This window comes from Ursus arctos, unplaced genomic scaffold (genome assembly GCF_023065955.2).
Source record: "Ursus arctos isolate Adak ecotype North America unplaced genomic scaffold, UrsArc2.0 scaffold_22, whole genome shotgun sequence".
In the NCBI taxonomy this organism is placed as follows: Eukaryota; Metazoa; Chordata; class Mammalia; order Carnivora; family Ursidae; genus Ursus; species Ursus arctos.
The window spans coordinates 8,423,168-8,445,801 of record NW_026622897.1 but is presented as its reverse complement, the minus strand read 5'-3'; the positions used below and the strand labels follow the sequence as shown (position 1 = coordinate 8,445,801).

Here is a 22,634-nt window from a genome sequence, read left to right as displayed (position 1 = left end):
CAGAGTCCTGTTCATTAAGTCTCCTTTGCCCCCAGGTGCCATCAAGGAATCACGGGGTGTGAAGAACACAATCTAAAACCACCATTGCAGAGGATGCCCAGAATCGCCCACTACATCTCTGGGGACTGGACAGGAAAGAAACAGATCTACTAATATCTATAAATATTATCACAAATAGGTGGGCTTTGTTTTGAGCATAACAATAAATCAAAAAGGGAATATATGGAAAAGCAATATGATGTGTGAACAGGTATATATATATTCTATTAGTCGTTCTCAAACTATGAAAGCAATCCAAACCATGGTTTGTTTTCCCTCGAAGTTATCTTAAATTCTTTGTCATTTTCCTGCCTTGAAAGTAATTTTCTCCTCTTTCCTTTTTCCCCCTTGCCCAATTTAAAGAATAGCCGTGCTGATATAGCTTCTCAGTAACATAATAAGACTAAGAAGCAAACTCTAGATAAAAATAATCTCTAAACTGACATATCCTTGATTCATGAAGAGTGCAGCATGGAACTGACAAATTCCACTATGCACGCTTCTGTCATTACATAGCCTGTTCCAGGAAATGAATCCCAAAAATTAAAATTTTTCATGTTATCACTCACTCATTATAGGATAGGACGGCAATCCTCTTCCCTCACTGGAAAACTCAGTGCCTCAACCATTAAGAGCTGAAGAAATCTCACCTATAGTGGCCTTGTCAGTCTCTATCTCTGCCAATAAATCTCCTTCACTTAGCTTCTCACCCACTTTTTTTTCCCATCTCTGAACTGTGCCCATGGTCATGGTGGGAGAGAGGGCAGGAAGAACCACCTGTAGAAACAAACACATATTATTGCTTAATACTAGGAAGCCTGGGACACAACGGCACTTAGGCAAGCTTCATTTTATGGAATGATAGTGACTGACGATCCAAATTCCCACCTGTCTGATGCCCGCATAACAGCAAAAGACCAATGCCTCGATAGTGCCCTCCCAGCTGAACCACCCTTCAAATCCCAAGATCTACAGTATCAGTGATACTTTGACCTTCCCTCCTCTACCAAAGTTAAAAGCAAGGGGTAGACTAGAAAAGATTTCTTTCTAGACAGTCAACATTAATTCCTCAATTACATATGTAAGCACAGAGTATCTTTTCATCTTTTTTATCACTTAGATTAAGTTAGAATTTTTCATTCTCACAGAATGATCTTGGTCGGACTATTCCATTAAAATTTTGCTGTGCTCTGTGTTAGCAGCTACCTTTTCACTCAGAGGAAACTGCATTTCTCCTAAACTTCCCAGATACCTTTCCAAGATAAAAAAAAGAATATTATGTAAACTTATACACCAACAAACAAGAAATGGATAAATTACTAAAACATATAACCTTCTAAAACTAAATCAGGAAGAAACTGAAAATTTAAACAGACTGATCACTAGCAATGAAACTGAATCAGTAATCAAAAAACTCCCAACAAACAGAAGTCCAGCACCAGATGGCTTCCCAGGTAAATTTCACCAAATATCTAAAGACTAGTCAATACATATTCTGCTCAACTATTGCAAAAAATAAGAGGAAGAAAAGTTCCAAATTCATTCTACAAAGCCAGCTGTGATACCTAAACCACCAAAAACAAGCAAACTAACTAACTAACTACAGGCCAATATCTCTGATAAACACAGATGCAAAAATCCTTAACAAAATATTAACAAACTGAATCCAACAATACATTTAAAAAATTCACCACAATCAAGGGGACTTATTCCAGGGATGCAAGAGTGGTTCAATATTCATAAATCAATGTGATATATCACATTAATAAGAGAAAAGATAAAAAACATACTATCATCTCAATAGATGCAAAAAAAGCATCTGACAAAGTACAACATCCATTCATGATAAAAACTCTCAACAGAGTGGGCATAGAGGGAACATACTCAACAAAATAAAGGCCTTATATGACAACCCTACAGCTAACATCATGCTCAATAGTGAAAAACTGAGATTTCCTTCTAAGATCAGGAACAAGGTAAGGATGTCCATTCTCACCACTTTCATTCAACGAAAGTACTGGCAGTCCTAGTCACAACCAATCTGACAAGAAAAAGAAAGGAAAGGCACCCAAATTGGTAAGAAAGAAAGAAACTTCAACTATTGCAGGAAAAAATAAATAAAGGAAATAGTCACCTCCACCCCAACAAAATGTAAACATCAGACTGGCTGATCTCAATGAAACATTGCTTTGCTATTCATATGGCTTCTGTGTCCACTGAACTTGGATGCTTACCCAGTTATTATGGGTTTTGTTTGCTATCTTCCTAGTTTTGTTTTGTTTTGTTTTTAAGATTTTATTTATTTATTTGACAGACAGAGAAGCAGCGAAAGAGGGAACACAAGCAGGGGGAGTGGGAGAGGGAGAAGCAGGACTTCCGCTGAGCAGGGAGCCCGATGCGGGCTCGATCCCAGAATGCTGGGATCATGACCTGAGCCGAAGGCAGACACTTAATGACTGAGCTACCCAAGCGCCCCCTTCCTAGTTTTTTATATCTAATTAGCAAGAGGATTATTCTGAGAGGAAAATAATTTTAATTAATGTCTTGGGAAAGAGGGAAAAAGAAAAACTTAGAACTCTAATTAGAAAATATTTTTAAAACGTTTTTCTTTCCTTTAAAGATTTTATTTATTTATTTGACAGAGATAGAGACAGCCAGCGAGAGAGGGAACACAAGCAGGGGGAGTGGGAGAGGAAGAAGCAGGCTTCCAGCGGAGGAACCTGATGTGGGGCTCGATCCCAGAGCACCGGGATCACGCCCTGAGCCGAAGGCAGACGCTTAACGACTGAGCCACCCAGGCGCCCCTAAAATGTTTTTCTTGCTCAGAATTTGTCATCTCCATCTACTTCTTAAAAACCAGTGGAGCTGATAATCTCTATACAAATCTTAAAAGATAATTAAGATACAACTGTTAACACTTGCACACAGAGCCACAGACATAAAATGAGAGAAATGAAGTGTGTCTTATGTAGTGAGATACAGTTTACTGAATAGGATGAAACAAATGTGTGACCTGAACACCACACAAAACTTCACGAGTGGCTATTAATAAAAGACCATGGAGAAGAACATTATGTCCAAAAAAGAAAACGATTCCCATACAGAAATTTCTACAAATAAACTAAGTGAAAGAAAAGCTTTAGTCTTAATCCTTTAGAAAAAGGCCAGCTGCTTTTTTACCCATTTCCAATATCCAAAACACACAAATAAACATAGGATAACTGTAGTATCTGATGAACTCCTGTAGTTTCTTAGAAACGGATTTATTTAACAGAATTAACAGTGATTATATTTATTGCCTTCAACTCTTTTTTTTTTTTAAGATTTTATTTATCTGGCAGAGAACAGAGACAGAGACAGCCAGCGAGAGAGGGAACACAAGCAGGGGGAGTGGGAGAGGAAGAAGCAGGCTCCCAGCAGAGGAGCCTGATGTGGCGCTTGATCCCAGAACGCTGGGATCACGCCCTCAGCCGAAGGCAGACGCTTAATGACTGAGCCACTCAGGCGCCCCTATTGCCTTCAACTCTTCTGTCTCTTCTACACTCACACTTTATTGTCAGTTTCCTCATTTAGTAATATTACACGACTAGTTCACCCACTCTTAGAAAATAAACACCACATGTCAAAGGAAAACATCAATTGGGGACTTGAGTCAATAGACGATACTAGAGGCCTACTAAATACTCTATTTATACAAGGAGTAGATTATAAGTACAAATCATCCTCCAAATCTAATACAATGTTCTTGAATGAGAAATGCCAAGCATTATCCTATCTACTACACTGAGGCTGGGAAAGTTTAAAGGAATGTCCAAGTTCACGCACCTGGAAATAATGACTAGGAATAAAATTGTCAATTTTCATGTTTCAATCCCTATGTACTTTCTTCTTTTTTTAATCTCTCTTTACTTTCAAATGACAAGACCTAGCCATAGTTAATGCCAGTCTCCAGGATGTGATGGCCATATATGAAAAATAATGAATAATAAATTTTCTAGAGCAAAAACCCAGAGGCTGAGCCTCACCTGCATGTGAGTGGGATATGAGCTACCAGGAGCCTGAGCAGAAGGTGTAGGTGGTGAAGCAGGGGCAGCAGGGGTTGGTGCTGCAGCTGCCTGTGGGGTAGGTGCTGCCGAGGAATCCAATGTGTAATTTTTAAAGGCCTCAATATCCTCAGGCCTATGGAAGAGAAAGAATGTGTAAGTACAGGGGGTTATAAAGCAGATTTAGCTCCTACAAAAGTAGTCTCAGAAGCCTTTAATTCCTCCTTTCTCAATTCTGGGTCAAAACACTCCACTGAGCGCCTGAGTTCCACAAATTACCAAAGTACTACTCACTTTTCAACTGTGATACAGATGATCGCTCCAACTGGAACATCTCTGGTACCTTCAGCAACCAGTATCTTTGCCATGTAACACTCCTCCAGGCTCTCAAATCCAACAGTGGCTTTATCAGTTTCAACCTTTTAACACAAAGCAGCAGCTTAGGCTTAATGCTACCAGTACAAAACTTATTAGACTGTGCCTAGAATCACACAGTTCAACAGTCATGTGAAGATAAAGCCTCTATTAATAGACCTGAAAGGAATTAGCTAAAAATCAGCCTGGCTAGCTGCTGACAACTTATCTAACCAACGTTCTCTAATACCAATTTGTAAAAAACTTCTAAGTTTCTTAAGCAAAAGGGATAATTACCTATCCGGAAAGCTAACGCTCCGTTTAGCTAAGCCAGTTCCTTCTAACTCATTTCCATGTTTTAAATAACTTACCTCTGCAATCAGTTCACCCTCATTGATTTTTTCCCCTTCCTTTTTTTCCCAACGGGCTATGGTGCCTGCCTGCATTGTGGGGGAAAGAGAGGGCAATGGAACCTGGAGGAGAAAAAGGAGAAATACTAAATTTAGAAAACGCTATCTCTCAGTCTGGCTTAATGCTTCATTCAATTATATATGATGAGTGTACTGAGTCCCGTCCCACGCTGGGCACTGGGGATAGAAAAGGAGTTCCTGCCACCAGCTCTCCAGTGACAGGGTTCCTGCTCCAGAGTCCCGTGGGACTGGCAGAGCACGTAACTCAGCAGACATTCCACAAATAGCCTCAGGTTTGGAGCTCTTCTTTCAACGGACTAGATCAAGAGACGGAAGCCTGGAACTCTTTTCCTTCAATGGAATAAATATATCAGGAGAGGTAAGTAAGCTCAAGAGCCACAATAAAGCTGGGTACTGGAGAAGAGACGAATGATACATACTGGAAGGGGGATGAAAGATTACTGAAGCCTTAGGAGGATCTCGAGGCCAAGAAGTCGGCCCTGAAGGACAAACGGGGTCCCGCGAAGGGCAGGTCTGGGGCTCACCTTCTGATGCGGGGGCAGGCTATAACAGCGGCGGCTGGACGATCCCAAAAGCTGCAGTAGGAGGCGATGCCTGTGTGTGGCCCATGAGCTGGGGCTCCAGCCACAGAGTGCCCGGACCCTACCATACCCTGTGGTCCCACTACTGCAACGAGCCGGAGCCGCGCCAGTCCGCGAGGTCACGCATGGAGCCCCCGGGTCCTCCCGCAAGGCCGCCCACCGAACCCCAAATCCTGCCCTTGGGGCTGCATTCTGGGCCCGTCGAGCACAGACGCGCCACATAGTGCCAGCAACCCCCACACCCCAAAACCAACGCCGTCTCCGGAGTGACCTCTCCAAGAGCAGTGCGGCGTTGCCGTCAGCCGCGCCGCCCAGCCGCACATTGTCGTAAAGTGGACTCCAAAGAGTCACTGCACCCCTCCCCAGACTAGAAATGGGTGGAACGTCGACTCTTCCTCCCGGGAGTAGGGCAAAGGGTGGCCCACAGGGGATAGGGCAGACTATTTTGGGGCCACAGGGGCAGGGGCGTTCCAGAAGAGCCAATGCAGGCGCAAGTTTGGGAGAAATAAGACGCGGAGAAGGGGGAAGGTAAAGGGAGGGGGTCCTAGGAGAGGAATCTGAGGGTAGAACCGGGCCTAAGCGACGGTAAGGGCACGGCCCCCGGGGAGGGGCCTAAAAAGGCAGCGAGAGCCCGGCTAATGGAGGCGGAATGGCCTGAGAGGTGGGCTGAGGGGGAGTGGCCAAGTTTTGAGAAAAGCGGGGAAGGGAGCCAGAGGCCAAGGGCGGGGATTACGGAGAGCTTCTGAAGACTGGCGCGCGGAGCCTTCCAAGGGGGTGAGAACGTTCTAGTGATGTGCGGTCAGCCTCCGCAGACCCAGCCGTAGCCAGGTTTGGGGCCTCGCTCCGCGCCGCCGGTATTAAGTTACAAAGGTTTAATTTCAGATCTGTAGCATAACCGGAAATCCGAGTGAGCAGGTTTTCCAGCCGGTGTGAAGGGCAGCCAAGCGGAAGATTCATTGCCCCATTAAGGTGTGCTGTAGCTGGACTAAGCATGCATGCTATGTATCAGGGTACAAGTTTACAAAACAGATTTGCGTTTCTGACTTACTATAGAATCCCTTTAAATCGCAAAAACTTTGTTATGCTTGAAATATTTCGTACAAAACTACAGAGTTCAGTATAGTATCCGGTAAATACTGGAGGTTGAAGGCACGTCGTTTGATTTAATAAACGAGAAGTTATCTACAATGTTTGTTAGGTACACTTCTATTGTACGGTTATCATAAGTAAAAATACAAGTAAAAAATACCTCATTTCTGAGCTGAGCGTGACATTAGATTAGGAGGAAGCACGTTCTGTGTTTATATCTCTAAGTCCCCATTGTACAGATGGTCATAGAATACGAAGAACACAAGAAATAGGAAAAACCAACATGTGAAAATATGTTCACCCTTGCTAGTAATTAAACATTTGGAAAATTAAAACAGCCAGGAGGCACTATTTCATACCTACTAAAGTAGTAAACTTTAAAAAGCAAAAACCCAGTATTAATGAGATTGTAGAGAAAAAGATGCACTTGTTGAGTGGACCGAGTGCAATGTTTGTTTTTATAGATGGTGGTATAAGAAGTAACAGACTGGGAAAAATGTTTACATCTTTCCCCAAAATTCTATTCTAGTACCCTTAAAGCATTCAGAACAAGGTAAAAACCGTTTTAGTGTCTTTGTAACAAAAAGAACTGATAAACATAACTCTCCAAGAATGAGGAAAGTTTGAGCAATCACAGATGCCTAACAGTAATACATAGGCAATACAACTGAGAAATAGAAACTTTCCGGATTATATGGAAAGGCACATTTGAAATTATAAGAATAGAGTAATTATATTACAATTATGTAAAACTACTTATAAATAACTATTGGAAGAATACCTGTGATTAGTGAAAGGACTTATACTGTAACTTTATAAATTATTATGAAAATGTTTTAATGATTTGGAATTGATCAGAATATCTTACTACTTCCACTATATTTGAATTTAATAACTGGATCTAAATTAGCCTTTATATGATACTGTCTTCAGTTTGCTGTTCACTTACTTAGGTAGGATTGCGTAAACCTGAGTTTGCATTTTTCAGTGCATAGCCGGTTTGCATTTGAATATACTTTTGACAGGTGTAGTTAAATCACAGGAAGGCACAGGTCAAACAGTGCAGGGTGGTAAGTTTACTCCAGAGGTAGGCTAGGAATTCTTAGGTTTGTCAAATCAGCCCTGAGAGGCAGGTCTGAACTCCCCTACACAGATTGGATAACAGAATTTAAGGAAAAGGAAGGCTCGAGATTCTAAGGTTTGAAGTAGAATGACAACTGATGGGAAATGGGTAGATGCAAAGAGGAATTACCGGGTAATGAAAGATTTGAGTTAAGCTCTTTACATATTTAATTTTAACATAATGACCCAATTAAAATTGCTTATAATTAATAGTTGAAAATATGTAATTGCAAGCCAGGTAAAAGCTCAGGACTAAAAATGTAGATACAGAAAACATTTAAATTGAAGTGATAAATGAAGCTGACCTAAGTTGTAGGAAGGCAGCTTTCAAATTAACTTGGAAATTCTGGTTCTTTTAAATGCACACTTCTGAAAGTATCTGTTTAGTGTTTCTTGCTTTTTCATTAAAAAATGTGGTCATACAGTTTGTACTCAGGTTCTTATTTGTTCACACATTTATATATAATACTCTGAATAAGTCAAGAGGCTTCGAGAGCATCCATAGTGTAACAAACAGGAAAGTGCTAAAGAGGTGATAAATCAATGAATTTTCTTTGACAATAATGTGTTTTGTGCTTACATTTGAAATGCCAATGGTAAAATATCTATAGTACTAAAGTAATCCTTATCTCTGCTCCCCAGGTAATGAGTAAACATGCTACCAGGGAGATCACTTGAGGAAATTGACTTGCACTAAATGTTAATGGCTTTGCTGATTAATTTCGGTCGATAAACACAAGTGAAAATGATTAATGGTATTTAGTTTGCAAACTCCATTTTATTCATGGTTTGTTTCTGCTTTTTTCTTTTTTAATTAGTTCACAAATCTGGTACATACAGGCAGTTAAAACTGGTTATCACTTTGATAATCAGAAGCCTCTGGTATAACACAGTCTTCATGAAAACATAAAACAGGGAGAATGCATGGTGGTAATCTCTATGAAAGCAATGGTTGCAAACATCCATGTTTCTAAGAAAATATAACTTTACATATATTTTTAAGCAAGCTATACCTCTTACATAAATTCAGACAATAGGAGTGTGCAATCATAATGCTTATTTTATGGAAAAAATGAAAATTATTATGACATAAATGTTCTTAAGTAATTAGAGTCCTCTTGGATTGGATGTAGAACATAAAGATTTTTTCCCTAATTTACAACCATCCTGCTCAAAAAGAGCTGAACTGTTAATCAGTAAGTAACGCCATTAACTAAATTTAACCCAAATTCTTTAGGTACAAATTGTAAAGTGTTCCAATTCCAGCTAATTTAGGGAACTGAGTGAGAATAGTTGTCAGTTTTTAAGTGAAGACTTTTAAAGGAATTGAGCTTTCTTCTAGTTTTTGTGAGGATCATTTTTTTAATCTCACAGAGTTTAGAGGTTATTTTATGAACTGTAAACATTCTAGTTCCTTAGTTTTTTTCAAAGAAAGAGAATTTCAGTATTAGGATGGACTATCCCACACAAATGTCACCAGGGGACAATACTCTGAATAAGTCCGGAGGCTTCGAGTGCAGCCGTAGTGGAAAAACAGGAATCTATTCAAACCAGAAGGAACCAATGCACATGCTTCCTCAGAAGGCTCCTGTCTTTAGAAACTGGAATGGGGATTACCAACACATTGTACACAAGAATTACTGGAGTGACATCCTGTAATGGGGGTGTTTAGTTATTACCCAGGGCATATGAGATTAATGAGCTGAAGGGGAAAAAATTATCTCATTCTCTCCCCTAAACTCAACTTCAGCTTTCTGTGGAGGCACTAAGGCCATGCAGCTCCTCTTCCAAAGCACAGAGATAGAAAAGCCAAATAAGGTCGAGGACTTTGAAAATTTTCTCTCATTTAATTTTCTCCGAAAAGCTAAATTCTACATAATGGTAAGAATGTTTGCTCAAAGAAAACTGACAAGTAAAAACTAAAGAGACAGATACTCAAGATAAATTGTACTGGAAATACAATAATGAATTTTGGCCTGATAACCCTCATGCTGTCTTATAGCAAAACACTAAAATTCATGCAACAGAGAAATTGGTGACATGAGGACCTTTTCTCCAGACTTCCTGGTGGGGGCGGGGAAGGGACTCAGAATATCCTGTTTTCTTCTGTTTGCTTTCATAATGAATTATTCTTGCTTTTGAATGGCTTTCCCAAACTTTCCAAGTCATTTCTAATGAGAAATTCTTCAGTAGGAGAAGATCAAGTAAACTTACTGAAAGATAGCAGGTGTCTTTTGAGCTCCTTCTGTCTGCCAGAGGAGCAATCAAATAGATTACGTAAAACTACCTCCACAACCAAAATGGCAGGTAGAATTAGAACCAGGAGTTAGTTGTCATTAGTATACTTGTAATAAAATAAAGCTTGTTCTGAAACCACAAGGGCTAAGAAGAGAAGAGCCTGTATAAAAGCTACTGGGTTCTCTAGAAAATGGATACAGTATACAGAATGTGAGAACATACAGAACTCACACTCGAGTTATAAAAATAGACATGGTTCTCAGACAAAAAGCAAATGAGTACAAAAGAATTCTCCAAACATGAACTATTTTAAAAGACACATCTATATAAAACAACAAAATGTCATTTCAGAGCTCCAATGAGTAGTCTGTTGAAATAGCTGGCAAAGGGAGATGAACTAGAGACAGGTCAAGAACCCAGAACTGACTTGTCTGACTCTTCTGGTTGGCAGTGTACATTGGTGGTCACAGGCCGACTGCTTTTGGGAATGAATATTCGTGTGTGTGTGTGTGTGTGTGTGTGTGTGTGTATGTGTGTGCATATATATGTATATACATATATATGGCTGATTAGTTGATGGTGCTTGGTAAATGAGAAAACCCAAGTTTTTAAGTAATCTCTGGAAGTTTAACTCTTTTCTTTTAGCTTCTACACTTGACAATGTTGCACATGAGAAAGGATTCTAGGTTTTTGTTTTTTTTTTTTTACCCAGAATCAACACTGCCATTCACAGCTCATGCTCCACACCCCTGGTTCCTATTGTGCCCTAAAGGATCAACCTAGACTAAATATATAATAGAAAATAACTTGAAATGAAGAGGGGCAGACCAGTAACTCATGCTCAGTACTCATAAATCACAAATACTGAAATTAATGATCTGTCTCCTTTTGACTACAAAGGAGATACCGTGAGCTAAAGGAAGTCATGAGAGAAAGAAAGTCAAGAAAATATGGGTAGCAGCACCTTTCCATACCCGCCTAGATTTTTAAGGAGACTTTAACTCCTTATTCCTTTCAAACACAAAGTTCGTCAGTTGGAAGGGGGAAAACGGCTCTACAGTGAACGAGTCCCCAGAGAAAACTAGCAGTACATGAAATGTGCCCTCTGTGGGCTAAAGGACAAGTTGCAGAACCAGTTAAGACACAAGAGGCAACCCAAGGTCTTACTTCATCATGGTTTTAGCAAAGTATAGCATAATATGGGAAGCCCTTTTTCCATCCAATCAACAATTCAGCACCATCCATGTCCGGTCCAAAAAATCCCTGAAGAGTGGGCTTTCATCTTTGGTACCACCTCATGAGTTACTCTTGGTTTACAATAGCTGCAAAGCAGCAAAAAAGCTGGTACCTTTGCCTTGTCTGTGAGTACAAATGCTGGGACTCTGATTGCTGCAACCATTGAGGCCAATTAAAATACTGTAACACACAGGAGTGACGCATCCAATTCCCAGGATCCAGATAATAGCAGCCATGCCCCTACGGGAGCGGGATCATCCATCCCCATTGGTTAAGGCCTTCGGTTTGTTGTCCTCAGAGCAGAATAAAACACTGTGTTCCCACGGACAAGGAACTCCAGATGAACCCATGGTCTACAGGTGGACAGGGATTTTAAGTACCCCATGTGCCAGGCACAGAAACAGTACTGGCCTGGGGCTGTCGCACTTGGAGAAGTTTCTGGTTTGGCAACACGAACTAGAAACTTCTTTGTGTATTCTGGTTTTAGTCCTCTTTCCTGAGTGAAACAGCCAGGGGGTGCCAAGTTCCATAAGCCCCCAATCCAATATTCAGCATTAATTCTCTCCATGGTCTTCTTCTACCCAAGCTACAATTTTCCCTTCCCACCCAGGGATGGCATCATCATCGTGGAAAACCTAGAGGAAGGAAAAAAGAGCTACAATGAAAAAATAAATAAGACAGGGAGTCTCATTGGATGGCTAGCTGCTGCTGCTAAAAGTAAGGCCTCAACACCGTGGATAAGAACATAGAAAAGCCTTAAGTTAGAGTCTGTGTCCCTTTGGTTTCGTCCCTAAAGGTGTAACTAAATATATATATATAATATTTTTAATATATGTAATGTTATATTTTAATAGGTTATATATATTATATATAATACAATATATACTATAATATATCCTATTGTGTTATGTTATTATATATTATTAAAATTACATAACATATATTCTTAGTTCCACATCTATGAAATGTTTGTAAAAGCATCCCTAACCCTGCTTTGCTTATAGAGATTGACTAGAATTAATACATTACTAACCATACAGCACTTTGGGGTCCTTAGGAGAAAGCGGTAGCATGAACATTACAAAAATGAGAAACAGTAAAATTTTGGTCCCAGTATGGTAAAGAAAGGATTGGAGAGAAGACCAAAAGAACAGGCAGTTCTTTTTATTCATTCATTCAATTAATTTTCTAAGCCATTAATAGAACAGGGCTATTAAAGCATTTCAGTTGGAAATATTTATGAAATAAAACATTGGCTTTAATCGCAATGTGATTATGTCAGAACCCAGAACTCTCTTCCTTATATCTGGCAGATGGATTATAAAGAGAAGCATAGGCTAAGAAAACAGTCAAGGAGTTGAGAATAAGCATGGGTGAGAAACTACCATCACGGCATACAGTTCCATATATTCATGCCTGTTTGTTTATTTTGCTCAACATAGGAAGCAGAAACATTTCTTTTCTTTTCTTTTTTTAAAGATTTTATTTATTTATTTGACAGAAAGAGACAGCGAGAGAGGGAACACAAGCCAGGGGAGTGGGAGAGGGAGAAACAGCTTCCCGCTGAGCAGGGAGCCTGATGTGGGACTTGATCCCAGGACCCTGGGATCATGACCTGAGCTGAAGGCAGACGCTTAACGGCTGAGCCACCCAGGCAGCCCCAGAAACGTTTCTAAGATTTGGCTACAGATAGAGAAGGGACCCCTAACTCAAGCTTTCGTTCAAGCTTAGGTCCCTTTATTTTCACTAACGAAACTTTCTCCTTTTTAAAATAAAGAATGCTGTCCCAGTTTGGTCAAGGTGATTAAGTCCTTGAACTGAAGAAGCTGTCAACTCCTTGTGCAATTCCCTGACCACCTCGGTCTAAAGTAATCCGACTGGCCTGAGGCTCTGGGAAACTCCTCTGACCTGGTTAGGGAACTTGGGTACTTCGGGTACCAGTCCGTGGGGAGGAGGCTGGCTCTGGGGTTCAGGAATCACCAGTAATACCACCCAGACTCCCGGGGATTCCGTACCTCCTCTTTGACAGTGCCAAACTCAGGATCCAGCGCTTTGAAGTGGTACCGGTGATTTCCCTCCCGGTCAATAGCTGCTTTAAAATCCCTTAGTGTCACCTCCCCCAACCTGCAACAAAAGGCAAGAGCACTGAAACAGACTGTTTATCAAGACGTTGGAAAGATGAGATGTCAGCTTTAAACCCAGGCCCCTGCCAAAGACTCTCCAGGAAGAAATGGCATGGCCTTGTTAGGTCCCTGCCCCTGACAACTCAGACAATTCTACAACAGCACAGGCTAGGGAGCCACCACGAGGGAAGGAGAGCAGCATTACAGATGGTATGATCTGAGAATGTAAAATAGATTTTTTGTTTCAGCAGCAGCCAGAGTACTTTTCTCTGTTTTACTCTGGAAATAAGACATCATCAGGTCTCTGAAATCTAATTTGTTGAACTATCAATGTCTAAGTTCTCTTGATTTCCTTCTTTGTAACAATATTCCATTTCTCTAGGCTGGTAGAGTTAAATCAGACATCACCGTCTTCATCCTTCCAGCTTCGGAAAGCTCCCCTTTAGCCAAGACCAACTAAGAGGACTCTCCAGGAGAGGGACAACCTATTACCTCTCTCAGTGGTTGGTTCCAGAGTTTACAAAGTCCTTCTTTCAAACAAGGGAATGTAAATGAATGTTTGAAGGTTCTTAACACAAATTCTCAATGGCTTGGATGCAATCATCAAGTAGGACCAAGATCAATGATAATAGCCCTGGAGAGCCAGGCTGCAATCCATGGCTATCAATGCGAGCTGTTTTGAGCCCTTTAAAAAAACCATTTTTCCTACCTTGGAACACAGCTGTGTATCAGCACTGCAAGCACTGTTACTGTGTCTGTACCTCGCAGCAGATCATGACTTGTCCCTTGTAATGCCACTGGTTAGTGATGACCCTAAACCTAGGATCCCGATCTCTATTCCTACTACACCGTACTGTTTCTCAAACACCTTTTAGCTTGTTCAGTGGGCAGTAACTCATGATTCTGTGTCCCGTCATTACTTCGTACTTTTATAAAGTAAAAGAGAAATCACGATCCCAGAATCTCACCTCTTTGGTATATTGACCATGAAGGGTGTAAGTGACCGGTCGGTGAAATAGAGCACTTTCGTGCAGGCGCTGCTGACAGCTGGAGAGCTCTGTGAGTGAGACAACTCTGCAATCAGAGAGAGACTCTGTGGTCAGAACTTCACTTGCTCCCAACCACCCCTCATTTCCAGTTACTCAAAGTGCCCTGGAGAATAAAGCTGCCTGGGGTCACAGCACAGCTTTCACACCATTGCGAAACACCAACCACATCCACAGGGTGTGATCCACATAAGTCACGCTAGGGCCACGAAGCCAGGAGGTGCTTCGGACATGGACGCTCTCATGAGGCCACCATTTCTCATCCATTCCAGGTACTTCTACGAGGGAATAATGAGTGTCCTGACAGGCATTGTTGCTCAGAGTCAAGAGAGGTCAAAGAAGCCAGGCAAGATTTCAACTAAGGAAGAATGGACACAAAGCAGGAGCTGCAGACGCTGCCAACATTTAGACAGTTGTAGAGAATGCTCATGCAATTCATGAAAAGAGAAATGAGCAGGAACAAGAACCACAGAGCAAAGCAACCTTAGAAACTCAGATTCCAAGGGACTTCATGCTTCCACTGTAGAAGGTACAAGACCTACTTTATTCCTTAGCTACACAGGATCTGTATGTGTTGGTCCCCTGGTTTGTTTTTTTAATTTTTAATTTTTTTATTTTTAAAGATTTTATTTATTCATCTGACACAGAGAGAGAGACAGCACACAAGCAGGGGGAGCGGCAGGCAGAGGCAGAGAGAGAAGCAGACTCCCCGCTGAGTAGGGAGCCCAATGCAGGACTAGATCCCAGGGCCCGGGGATCACGACCTGGGCCAAAGGCAGACGCTTAACCAACTGAGCCACCCAGGCATTCCTGTTTGTTTGTTTTTTTTTAAAGATTTATTTATTCCAGAGAGAGAGACAAAGAGAGAGTGGGGGGAGGAGCAGAGGGAGAGGGAGAAAGAGAATTCCAAGTAGACTCCCCACTAAGCATGGAGCCTGACACGGGGCTCAATCCCAGGACCCTGAGATCATGGCTCGAGCTGAAATCCAGACTCAGCTGCTTAACCAACTGAGCCACCCAGGTGCCCCAGTCCCATGGTTTTTAACTGAAATTCCTTGGTCTACATCTTGTCTCTACCCTTTTTACAGGTACTTATTGAAAATTTTAATTAATGAGTACTTATGATTATGCCTTTAATAAGAGAAAAGACTAATGAGAAACTTTTATCACAAGGCCAAAAACCAATAATTATTGTATCTTATAATCTAATCAATATAATTGTTATAATATTAAAATCTTTCCCGCCATCCCACCTTCATATATTTTCTTAACTTTTAGTAGGTATTTCAACGTCCTTGTCATATGAGTCTACTCTTGGGTAGATACTGATTGACTCTTAACAGTATTTTTCTTGCTTTTGGATATGTTATAATTTCTTTTTCTTCTGAATGTCAGACGTCATGTGTATGACAGTAGAGAGTGACTTACAAAATGCTTATGCTTAGAAATGGGCACACTGCTTGTTCTGCCAGGCCATTATCCTAGGGACGGTTAATCTAGACTGGAATTGAGCTGGGATTGGGAGTTTTGTTAAGGTTACCTTGGTGTGCCACCATCTTCAATTCCTCTAGAGCTATGTTAGGGGTGGCTGGTTGCCGGAGGGCTCTTCTTCAGTGTTGCTGCTCCACCTTCAGCTTTAGACTTTACTTGTGTGCCGACGCCTGAGTCACTCTCTCTACATGTGTGCCCTCCCAGAGCAGACTGGCACTGCTTCTTACACAGTGCTTGCACATCTGGCGGCCGCCAATGAGGGGAGCTTCTCTGTGATCATGAGCCAACCTCAGTCTTGAGGGTGGGGCATGCGCAGTGATCCTACTCTTCAGGGTAGGCAAGCTCTAAAGACATGAGCCCGAGACAGTATCCTACCAGTCTCCCAGGTGTAGACAGTTCTTTTTTCCTTTATCCTTCCCCCTTGCTAAAACGGGTCTTCACATCTGCCTGGGACAGCGAGGGAGAGGAAAACAGGTTTGCCGCCCTTCCCTACTGGCTTACAGCTTTTGTTCCTTAAGGAAGAATTCTTCACGCTTTTCCTGCAGTGGCGGCTGCTGCCTATCTCTGGGCCTCCACCACCAAAAAAGGTTTTCTCTGGACTCTGTTCCCACAACCAGTATTTTTCATAAGTACCCAGTGGAGGTCCGTAAAGAGCCTGCAAGGGGTGCAAACTCCTCTTGGCATCTGTGGCCCCAAGCGTTCCTTATCTTCTGTGCTTAGCCTGGAGCAATTCCAACCCTAGCTGAATTCTTCCCTGTCTGTATGGTGGCGCCATCTTCCTCCCAGGCTCTGCCACAGGTGCACAGTGCTTGCATCCAATCTCTCCTTGGAGGCACCTGTTTGGACTCAGGCTAGTTGGTTGCCCTAGATCTCATCTCTCTCACGGGTTCAAGAAAGTTACAACTTTTTTAGATTACCCAACTTTGTCTTATTGTTAGTGTAGGAGCAAGACTCCTTTCAGCCTTCTACATCCTAGACAGAGGTTGGATATTACTTTTTTTTTAACTTACTTTTTTTTAAATGGAGGTAAATTCATATAACACAAAACTCACCGTTTTAACCTTTTAAAGTGTACAATTCAGTGGCATTTAGTATGTTTAGTGTGATGTCACTATACTATCTAGTTCTAGAACATCTCATTATCCCAGAAGGAAACCTCATAGCCATCAAGCAGTCACTCCTTCCTAATCTTGGCATCTGTCTGATGTACTCTATTTTGTGTCTCTATGGATCTGCCTATTCTGGACATTTCATACAAAAGGATTCATCCAATTTATACCTTTTGTGTCTGGCATCATTCACTTAACGTTTTCAAGGCTCATCCACGTTGTAACATATATCAGTACTTTGTTCCTTTTTATGGCTGAATAATATTCCATTGTGTGCACATGTCAGAATTTGTTTAAACATTCATTGGGTGATGAACATGTGGGCTGTTTCCACCTTTTAGCTATTGTGAATAATGCTATGTACATGTATGTACAAGTGTTGTTTGGTTTTAGTACTTGTTTTTAGATCTTTTGAGTATATACCTAGGAAAGGAATTGCTGGGTCATATAGTAATTCTATATTTAAGTTTTTGAGGAACCACCAAACTGTTTTCCACGGTAGCTGTACTATCTGACATCCCCACCAGCAATGTCTGAGAGCTCCCGTTTCTCCACATCCTCAACAACACTTACTTTCCATTCCTAGTGGACATGAAGTGGTATCTCACTGTGGTTTTGATATGCATTCCCTAATGACACTTGGTTGTAAACATCTTTTCACCTGCAGATTGGCCATTTGTTTATCTTTAAAGAAATGCCTATTCAAGTTCTTTGCCTGTTATCGGATTTCTTTGTCTTCTGTTGGATTTCTTTGTCTTCTGTTGTCAATCGTAAGAATTCTTTTTTTTTTTTCTTTTTAAGATTTTTATTTATTTATTTGACAGAGAGAGTGAGAGAGCACAAGCAGAGGGAGCAGCAGGAGAAGGAGAAGCAGGCTTCCTGTAGAGCAGGCAGCCCAATGCAGAGCTCCATCCAAGGCCCCAGGATCATGACCTAAGCCTAAGGCAGATGCTTAACTGACTAAGCCACCCCGGTGCCCCTCTACTGTATTACTTTTAATTTTCAAATAATTACTATTGTTTTCCCTTAAGAGTAAAAGGCAGGAAAAGAAGTGGATTCAGAGAGATTATTCTTTCAGTAGATTTGGCTGTGATGAAACAGCGGAAGACAGGACATAGCCAGAGGGGAATAACTGGAAGGTATTTTGAGACTATTAACATTTGCCTTGCACTTCTCATATGCCATGCACTACACCGTATTATTTGCATACAATATTTTACTTAATGCTCATAATCCCTCAAAATTATCTCCATTTCATGAACAAGGAAACTAAAATTCAGTGATATTAACACCTTGCCCATGATCACACACTCTGCTGAGAGCCAAAACTGCACCCCAGATCTATTTGATTCCATGCTCCATATTTTTCCCACTCCATTTTGTGTCCAGTTTTGGACACAAAGTTTGAACTGCCTTTCTACCTACAGGGAGATATCTAGTTGTCATTCAAAAATATAGCCCTGAAACTCAGAAAAGAACTGGGGTTAGAGATTAAAGTTTAAAAATAATCAGCACATAAGAGTAGTCAAAGCTGTGGGAGTGGAAGGGATTGCCTAAAGAAAAGATGAAAAGGCCTAGGTCTAGACCTCCCACGGATCCCAGGATACATCAACCTTTGAGGGTTCGACACAGAAGAAAAGGAGACTGTGTCGAGTTCACTGGACTGCACATCCGAGAGGGCAAGGACCACATCCATCCTGTTCGTCTCTGTATCTCCCGCGTCTAACACGGGCACTGCATACTGGATGCTCAAGAAATATTTGTTGAATGAATAATTGGTTGGCACTGAAGTTAAAGAGGAAGAACGCGTACAGAAGGAGACTATTCAAGAACAGTAAGTGATTTTGAGAGGTCAATGGAAGATAAGGTTTGAAAAGTAATCACTTCGATTAAGGCCAAGAAGGTCAACAGTGATCAACAAAAAGAACACTAAGTGGATTAGCTGGGTAAAGTCGACTGGTGGCTTCAGTCGTGAATGGGAAGAAAGGATGGAAAAAGATAAGTGTAGACTATTCTTCCAAGGTTTGACATGGGGGAATAAGAGGAAAAAAGTCAGTAGCTAGAAGGCTAGCGAGTTACACAAGCTTTTGTATTTTCAGAAGAGAGAACTTTTACCTCACCTGTGAATACAGAAATTAGATTAACACCTAGTTTACAAGCAGCTATGAATTTATTTGCAGTATTTGGGGTAAGTACTACAAATACACAAAAGTACTTTTCCAGGAAGGGAGCAATTTATTAGACTTTAAGGAAGAATTTCCAAATATTTAGACTTATCTGCACTGGCAGTTTATATTAACCTAAAGAAAGTACTGAAGGGGAGGACAGTAAAATAAAAACCCCTCAAGAAAACAGAAATGAGGAACACCTGGGTGGCTCAGTCAGTTGAGCATCTGCCTTTGGCTCACGTCATGATCCCAGGGTCCTGGGACTGAGCCCCACATCAGGCTTCCTGCTCAGGCTCCCTGCTTCTCCCTTTGCCTACAGCTACCCCTGCTTGTGCACGCGCGCTCTCTCTCTCTCTCTCTGACAAATAAATAAATAAAATATTTTAAAAAAGAAAAGAAAGATAAAACAAATGACTGTTTCAAAACAATGCTAGAAGAAGAAATTGAAACTAATTCTGGTACTAATATAATTTGTTCCCAGTGTAAATCCCTCATTCAAAAAGAAAAGATATCTGGGGGCTTACCTATTATTTAACTACCCTACAAAAAAACATTTTACCTTTCATATTGTGCCAATATCTTAAGTGTTTACTTTGGGTTTTGTTTATTAATGTAGTTTTCAAAACTGTATATGTAACATACAAAATTGGTTACAGTCAGCTTTTTACTACTTGGTTTTTGTAGATTATTATGTACTTTTAGATTAGGCCCAGGTAAACTATAAAAGATAAAAAAATGTGAACATTACTAAAGCAAAAGGTAACATACGCGATAAAAGAGAATTTACCCGGCAGGGTAGGTTTCCAGCGTGATTGAAGGAAGAGGGAAAGGAATCTAAAGAGAGGGAACAGAGCCGGTTGAATTACTTCTTAGGTGTGGCCACTAGATGGCGCAAATCTTTGGCAGGACTCAAACTGAAAGACCTGAGCACCGGGTTTTAAGGAAAATTCCCAAAGAAATTAAACTTCTTGCCTTCAGGAAGAACTGGAAATTTTCTGTGCTATTTTGGACTGTAGGATGGTTTGTGTGTGTTTTTGTTGTTTTATATTTTGCTGTGTTCAGTGTAAATGTTTTGATATTGTATATTTTCCAAAGATTTTTAGCCTGAGTCAGCAGCAACCCGCCCATAGCTAAATGGTACTTGGGGTGATGGTGGTGATGATGACGGTATGTGTCTTCATAATCCTAGAAGTAACTCCCTTCAAGTATTGCTATAGAAACAACGTAAGAGTGAAGTACCACAAGAAAAAGTCTACTCTCAAAATGTTAGTAGCGAGAAAAATACTAAATTTCTGATCTAATATGCTAGGAGTCCTTACTGAGCAACAATGAGTACTTACTTGAATTAGGGGGCCAGGACTCCCGGTATTCACTACCTGCTTGAGTTCTGGGTGACTTGCCCCGAACCTGAGGAGCCACACAAAAATGCTTAGAGTTATGATCTGCAGGAGAATTTATCCAAGAAATTTAAATCATAAAAGTGTACTGAAATATATACTTTTCTACCACATCTTCCACAGTATATAATATCGGACCATGTATCCTAACAGTAATGATGTATGTTTATAAAAGGCTTTCGAGTTTCCAATGCATTTTCCCATATATTTCCATATCCAATGCCAAGCTCGTTCAGGGGAGGAGAGGAGAGGAATAAGCAGTAAAGAGAGACCCCATGGGGTCAAGAACCACAGTTCCTTAAGCCCTTATGCAGTTTCTAGGAGCGAGAGTTACCATGAAGGCCTTTCCTGATGAAGAGCCAACTCCACTTAGAGGAAAACCAAAGAGAAAAGCAAATGCGACCTTTGACAGGGTCTTCCTATCTTTCAGCATGGCCCTAACCTTGATACAGCGAAGCTCTTTGGGTGCTTCCCTACAAGAAACAGCACAGGAAGAGCATTACCCTTCTGTCCTGTTTCTTCTGGGTCTCCATGGCGTGCAGGCGCTCCATCAGGCTGGAGATGCCCTGCTCCAGGCTGTCGATGGTGTGGTGCTGAGGGTCATGGCCACCGAAACTGTCGCGCAGGCTGCGGAGCGCGTCGCGGACGAGCTGCAGGTCGCTGGTCTGCAGGCAGAAAGGACGTGCTGCTGAGCGGGCACAGCGCCGGTCGACTAACCACATCCCAACCGCTGGGCTGAAGACGGTACGGGAGAGAGCTCCCAGGACGGGTCTTTTATTTTCGAGGGAGGAGGTGTGAATGGCAAGAAGTTCTCCTTCACGGAAGTGGGCCTACTGTTTGCCCACTAATTATTCCGGTTGGATAGCAAGCGCTTCACATCTTAACCCACTCAACAGATGCAAGAATTAGGGAACCGGGGTACAAAAGGCCCAGGGCGCTGGCAATGGCTAGGCTACTCTTCCAGTTTTAGCTGGAAGTGGAGGTCTACACGCAAATCCTAAGAACCTACCCCTTTGTGAGTGATTGAAGCAGCTCCTTTTCCTGCCACTGGAAGGAGAAAACCATTGCTCTGAGAGTTGTGACTGTTGTAGTTGGTCACCTGTAGCAGCAAGAAGAAGTGATACTTGTTATAGGGAGAATTCCAAACCAAGGTGTCCTGTCTTATTTTTCTTATTTACACGTACCACGTCCTGACATAGTGTATCATTGTGTATTTGTTCATGTCTCTCTCAATTAGAATGTAAGCCTCATGAGTGCAAAGACTTTTCTTTCTCCTTTTGTTCACTGTTGTAACCCCAGTACTCAACACTTGGTTGACACTGTTGAGTGAAGAAAGAGCAAAATGGAAGCCTCAGCCGGGACACCCCCAACCCCACCTCAGCCTGGCCACGGGAGGGCCTGAGAATGCCACTCCAGCACCTCCTGACTTCGCTTCAGTGAGGAAAAAAATATAAGAACAATGACTAATATTTGTTAGCCTGGCTTTGTCCAAGTGGACTGTCCATCTTCCAAATGAGTCTTTTTTTTTTTTTCAGATGACTCTTCTTTCTTCTTTTTTTTCCCCAATGAGTCTTATTTCTAAGGCTCAGAAGTAAAGCAAATTAAGGTCACACAATGGCAACAAGTATGAAAAGCTGGAACCTGGAACCAGATTTTCTTTGCCTGGAACCTGCACTCTTTTTTTTTTTTCCCCTAACTTTTGTTTATTCAGGTATTCTCTACACCCAGTGTGGGGCTTGAACTCAAGACCCTGAGAACAAGAGTCGCATATTGTTGCGACTGAGCCAGGCAGGAGCCCTTGGGGCCTGCACTCTTAACCCCCTCACCAAATAGCCTCTTTGACCCTGCAGATGTGGGAGGGGGACCCCAAGGTGCAGGTTACCTCGTCTGCCTCTCTTTTCATACAGTGAGCCAAAAGGACGTCTTTCTGTTCCAGCTCCCGCTCTAGGTCCACCTGCAAATAAGAGACTAAATCAGAGAAGGGTGTCTAAGGCTGGAGGGGCAGGAGGCCAGTGTGTGACTGTATTCCCACCTGCTGGTAACTGGCCTCGGAGAGCTTCCGGAGGGCTTCTTCCAGCTTGGCCTGGTACTGCTGGAGGAGGCGCTCCTTCTGCCCCAGCTCTTTCTGCAGTAGAGACAGAAGTTTCGGATGGGTGGCAAAGCCAAG

At 41.7% G+C, this 22,634-nt stretch overlaps 2 protein-coding genes and 1 long non-coding RNA gene across 12 annotated transcripts in view; 1 reads left to right on the top strand and 2 right to left on the bottom strand.

Annotated features, from left to right (window-relative positions):
• The window catches only part of DLAT (dihydrolipoamide S-acetyltransferase), a 31,655-nt gene extending 25,481 nt beyond the window's left edge, over positions 1-6,174 (bottom strand). The window contains exons 1-5 of the mRNA XM_026505745.4: positions 5,392-6,174; positions 4,808-4,909; positions 4,377-4,501; positions 4,065-4,218; positions 690-816 (exon numbers count right to left, since the gene is read on the bottom strand). Of these exons, the coding sequence (XP_026361530.2) occupies positions 690-816; positions 4,065-4,218; positions 4,377-4,501; positions 4,808-4,909; positions 5,392-5,670 (787 nt within the window). The 5' untranslated portion in view covers positions 5,671-6,174. The remainder of the gene's footprint in view (positions 1-689; positions 817-4,064; positions 4,219-4,376; positions 4,502-4,807; positions 4,910-5,391) is intronic.
• On the top strand, positions 5,094-17,605 carry LOC130544602 (uncharacterized). Its single transcript, XR_008961014.1, has 2 exons — positions 5,094-5,225; positions 13,639-17,605. It is a non-coding gene; the product is annotated as an uncharacterized LOC130544602 (long non-coding RNA).
• Positions 8,418-22,634, bottom strand: part of DIXDC1 (DIX domain containing 1) — a 68,165-nt gene continuing 53,948 nt past the window's right edge. For 9 of the 10 annotated variants that reach the window (XM_044386661.3, XM_048217223.2, XM_044386664.3 and 6 more), the window contains 8 exons: positions 22,500-22,592; positions 22,350-22,421; positions 21,477-21,566; positions 20,971-21,132; positions 20,411-20,477; positions 14,225-14,330; positions 13,149-13,257; positions 8,418-11,768 (listed from right to left, as the gene is read on the bottom strand). In XM_044386661.3, the coding sequence (XP_044242596.1) occupies positions 11,688-11,768; positions 13,149-13,257; positions 14,225-14,330; positions 20,411-20,477; positions 20,971-21,132; positions 21,477-21,566; positions 22,350-22,421; positions 22,500-22,592 (780 nt within the window). In that variant the 3' untranslated portion in view covers positions 8,418-11,687. The remainder of the gene's footprint in view (positions 11,769-13,148; positions 13,258-14,224; positions 14,331-20,410; positions 20,478-20,970; positions 21,133-21,476; positions 21,567-22,349; positions 22,422-22,499; positions 22,593-22,634) is intronic. The other variant, XM_048217224.2, reaches the window with a different exon arrangement.